Source organism: Pipistrellus kuhlii, unplaced genomic scaffold (assembly GCF_014108245.1).
Source record: "Pipistrellus kuhlii isolate mPipKuh1 unplaced genomic scaffold, mPipKuh1.p scaffold_m20_p_14, whole genome shotgun sequence".
NCBI lineage: Eukaryota > Metazoa > Chordata > Mammalia > Chiroptera > Vespertilionidae > Pipistrellus > Pipistrellus kuhlii.
This window is the reverse complement of record NW_023425449.1, coordinates 11,842,879-11,847,490: the sequence shown is the minus strand read 5'-3', so window position 1 is coordinate 11,847,490 and position 4,612 is coordinate 11,842,879. Positions and strand designations below refer to the sequence as shown.

At 58.7% G+C, this 4,612-nt stretch overlaps 1 protein-coding gene across 1 annotated transcript; it reads left to right on the top strand.

Annotated features, from left to right (window-relative positions):
* The first annotated feature begins 472 nt into the window (after window positions 1-472).
* KCNS2 (potassium voltage-gated channel modifier subfamily S member 2) lies at window positions 473-3,832 on the top strand. The gene is made up of 2 exons (XM_036436769.2): window positions 473-711; window positions 1,393-3,832. The coding sequence occupies exon 2, from the start codon at window positions 1,447-1,449 to the stop codon at window positions 2,884-2,886; it is 1,440 nt and encodes a 479-aa protein (XP_036292662.1). The 5' UTR covers window positions 473-711; window positions 1,393-1,446; the 3' UTR covers window positions 2,887-3,832.
* The last annotated feature ends 780 nt before the right edge of the window (window positions 3,833-4,612 follow it).

The window sequence follows — 4,612 nt, the reverse complement described above, 5'->3', positions numbered from 1 at the left end:
CCCAACACCCCTCCGTCCCTCAGCTTCAGGAAACTTTCATCAGGTCCCTAAAGGGGGAACCCCACTTTCATCAGGTCCCTAAAGGGGGAACCCCACAGTGCCTCCGGTTCCTTCCCTCCCCGCTCCCGCCTGAGACCCAGTGGGGAAAGGTCAACGCAGGCGATCCCCTGCTTGAGCTCCGGGAGGAGGGAGGGTGGCTGTAACAGCTGTCACCAGGAGGTGGGGGAGGGCATGGTGAAGGTGTGAGCCCTGAATGGAGCCGGGGGGGCGCAAAGGGGTGGTCATGACGTGCCGGTGGAGAGAGAGAAGCTGTGGCTGCAGCGGCTGCAGCGCCTGGGACCGGGGGCGCGGAGCTGTCCGTTCAGCACCACCGCGAGGGCGCCCGCTCCGCTCCCGCTGGCGCCTGCAGCTCGGCTGCTGTTGCTGTTGGGGATGAAGGGCGCTCTGATCCAGAGAGGTGGCTCTGTGAGCATCGGGGCCAGCAGCCACCTGTGAGCCTTCTGCAACTGCAGGCGGCGGTGGCATCTCCGGCCGGAGACAGGAGGAGCCGCTCGGCGGACCCCGCCCGCCTGCCCGCCGGGCGCACACACACTCACATCCGCGCTGCGCACACACGCACAGCCGCTCGCAGCGGCAGCCGCAGCGATGCCCGCCAGCAGGTTGGGGAAGTTTCCCGCCGCCGGCCCTGGCCACGGGCCCCGGTGCTCGCAGGTAAGCGCTTCCAGAAGGCTCAGGGCGAGCCCTGGAGCCCTGGCCGCTCTGCTGGGTGAGGCGCGGCGCGCGCGGCGCACGCGGCTCGGGGGGCACCGCGCCCGGCGGGCAGGGAGGCCGGGGCGGGGGGCGAGGGGACTCCAGTCGTGGGGGCTGGACACAGAGGATGCCAGGCCGGCTCCTTACCCCCCAGTCTCCGTTCACAGACTCGCGCAGTGCATTCCCCAGCCTCCCTCCTGAAGCTACGCGCCCCCATCTCGGCCCAGCCCTGCCAGTGCGCATCCCAGCTCCGGTCCCGCCTGTCTGCGGCGAGCGGGCGGGGACGTCTCCTCGGCCCGCCCACGGGCAAGGTCAGCTCGCAGCCCCCTTTGCTCGCAGAGCGGCGGGGGCGCGACTCATGCAGGCGTAAAGGGACAGGCAGGACCCCCTGGATGGGGGGCCAGGGAGGGGGGAAGGCCCAGCCATGCTAGTGGAAACATACCCCGCCTCCAGCCTTTCCACGGGAGGGGGCAAAGCAACCCAGAACCACTCCTCCCATCCCATCCCAGTGCCCTTCAGCACCCAGACACCCACCTGGAGAGGATCCTGGAAACTGACACCAGGGATGGGTGGGAAAGAAGAGAGGGGCACCCAGATTCTGAGCACCCCGAGCTCATCCGATGCGGTTCCCTCCGCTTCCAGGTGTAACACCCGGTTCGGCCTTGGGTTCGGTGCCCGAGGCCCGGCGTCTCCAACATGACCCGCCGGAGCCTGTGGGATGTGTCGGAGGTGGCCAACGTGGAGGACGGAGACGTCCGCATCAACGTCGGGGGCTTCAAGAGGCGGCTGCGCTCGCACACGCTGCTGCGCTTCCCGGAGACGCGCCTGGGCCGCCTGCTGCTCTGCCACTCCCGGGAGGCCATCCTGGAGCTCTGCGACGACTACGACGACGCCCAGCGCGAGTTCTACTTCGACCGCAACCCCGAGCTCTTCCCCTACGTGCTGCACTTCTACCGCACCGGCCGGCTGCACGTCATGGCCGAGCTGTGCGTCTTCTCCTTCAGCCAGGAGATCGAGTACTGGGGCATCAACGAGTTCTTCATCGACGCCTGCTGCAGCTACAGCTACCACGGCCGCAAAGTGGAGCCGGCGCAGGACAAGTGGGAGGAGGAGCAGAGCGACCAGGAGAGCACCTCGTCCTCCTTCGATGAGATCCTGGCCTTCTACAACGACGCCGCCAAGTTCGAGGGCCAGCGCCTGGGCCGCATCCGGCGGCGGCTGTGGCTGGCGCTGGACAACCCCGGCTACTCGGTGCTGAGCCGGGTCTTCAGCATCCTGTCCATCCTGGTGGTGCTGGGCTCCATCATCACCATGTGCCTCAACAGCCTGCCCGACTTCCAGATCCCTGATGGCCAGGGTGACCCGGGAGAGGACCCCCGGTTCGAAATCGTGGAGCACTTCGGCATCGCCTGGTTCACGCTGGAGCTGCTGGCCAGATTCGCCGTGGCCCCCGACTTCCTCAAGTTCTTCAAGAACGCCCTCAACCTCATCGACCTCATGTCCATCGTCCCCTTCTACGTCACGCTGGTGGTGAACCTGGTGGTGGAGAGCACGCCCACCTTGGCCAACCTGGGCCGGGTGGCCCAGGTGCTAAGGCTGATGCGGATTTTCCGCATCTTAAAGCTGGCCAGGCACTCCACCGGCCTCCGCTCGCTGGGGGCCACCCTCAAATACAGCTACAAGGAAGTAGGGCTGCTTCTGCTCTACCTCTCGGTGGGGATTTCCATCTTCTCCGTGGTGGCCTACACCATCGAGAAGGAGGAGAACGAGGGCCTGGCCACCATCCCCGCCTGCTGGTGGTGGGCCACCGTCAGCATGACCACGGTGGGGTACGGGGACGTGGTCCCCGGGACCATGGCGGGGAAACTGACCGCCTCCGCCTGCATCCTGGCGGGGATCCTCGTGGTGGTCCTGCCCATCACCCTGATCTTCAACAAGTTCTCCCACTTCTACCGGCGCCAGAAGCAGCTGGAGAGCGCGATGCGCAGCTGTGACTTCGGAGACGGGATGAAGGAGGTCCCGTCCGTCAACTTGAGGGACTACTATGCCCATAAGGTTAAGTCCCTCATGGCGAGCCTGACAAACATGAGCAGGAGCTCGCCGAGCGAATTAAGTTTAAATGATTCCCTACAGTAGCGAGGGAGGAGGACGTGTCCTCACACCCACAATGTTGAGCTGCCCCTCGTGCCTCTTACTCAGTCCAGGCACCTTAGGGTGATGGCAGAAGGAGGTGGCCAGCCCCGAAAGGGAGAGATGCATGGGCTATGCAGCCAGGTTGCTTCCACAGTAGTTAAGAGTCCTTTCCAGAGGGCGGTGTGTCTGGCACCATGCCTTCGCGCCTTTCGATGAAATGACACCTCACGGGTGTTTTGCATCACGGGCAATAGAACGTTTTTGCCTTTCTGCTGGATGAATACCCCCCACAAGAATGCTAACTTTTCTGTTCTCCGTGTTCTCTAGTGCTCGTGGCCCCCAGTACTGTCTGTGAGGTTTCTGTGCTCTTTTTCTAAGGTTGTCATTGTGAGATCTGTACACAAAGCCCCTTACCTGTCTGTCCAGTGGAAACACATCTGTGGGGTCAGCAAGGATATGCTGGGATTTTGCTCACATACGTGAGAACAGAATCTCAATGTTTGTTTTTTGTTTGTTTGTTTGTTTTGTTTTTTAATTCATGGCCTTCATTCGTTTTAATACCAAAACAAGAGAATGTGAAGTTAAGCACACGCCCAACACAGGTCTGTGAGTTGGGTTAGGAATGATCGTAGCTCTGTGATTTGCATGGGAACCTGGTCACCTTTAGAACACTATGTGTTGACGTTTATCTCGTAAATGTTGCTCTGTTAACCACGTAGCGAAGATAGAAATTTTTCCCCTAGAACAGCTGCTTTAGGGACAGGGGCTTCCATTAAACATAGGTCAATCAGACTTTTCAAAGGTGGGCCTCTGTCTTTCCTGGGGTGACCGTGCAGGCGTCTGTTTTCTAGCTTAGGTTCCCGGTCTAGCCCATTTGACCAAACTTTGCTGTGTCTTAGGGATTAGCATGTTTTTGAAATGTTTGTTCTTTAAAAATGTTTAAAAATAAGGTCGTATCGTCTTTTTCAACTAAAAAGAAGTTTACTGCTGTGTTCTTTCCCTGAGGAACACTGTTGGGTTGCCGACAAGGCCAGTAGTTTAGAAATCTTGTTGCCTGTTCTGCAAGCTTGTAAAACGAGAGCCCTTTTATTTCCAAGCAGAAGTTCCTTAGGTAGTTTTGCATCTAGGATAGAGTATGCTACCTGCAATGCTGTGATTCCCTTGGTATGACATGGGGATCTGGTGGTGTGGAAGTGTGCACTCAAAATACAGACATGCATGAAAGCTGTGCTGCTTACCCAGGATGGAAACACCACAATTCCCATTTCCATTTCAACTGCCATTTGTTGGAGGAGGGTGTGTAGAGGACGGAAAAAAGGAGAGAGTTGTAAAAGAAAGCATCGCTACTCTCATAAACAATTGTAAACTTCCAGAAAAGCGCAACGCTATTTAAAAGGCCTTTAAACTTCTAAATTTGTGTTGAAGGTTGAGAGCTCTTTTCTTTTCCAAAATGCCTTCCCCCCCCCCCCTCCTTCTCCTCCTCCTCCTCCTCCTCCTCCTCCTCCTTCTCCTCCTCCTCCTCCTCCTCCTCCTCCTCCTCTTCATTGGCACATAACATTGTGAAGGGGAACCTGGGCCCCTTTGTAAGATAATTCTCCATTATCTTCTAGGTAACCAGATAGCTTTACAGTTGGCTTTCATTATGGTTCGGTCTCTGGAAAGGCTGCAAAATCCAGGAGCCTAAGCATGGAGCTAGGCAGGTGTTTTATCCACAGCTTGGGCCTTCCCT

What these genes read in the sequence shown, in the direction of transcription:
- KCNS2 (XM_036436769.2), top strand. Translation starts at nt 1,447, where the DNA reads ATGACCCGCCGGAGCCTGTGGGATGTGTCGGAGGTGGCCAACGTGGAG.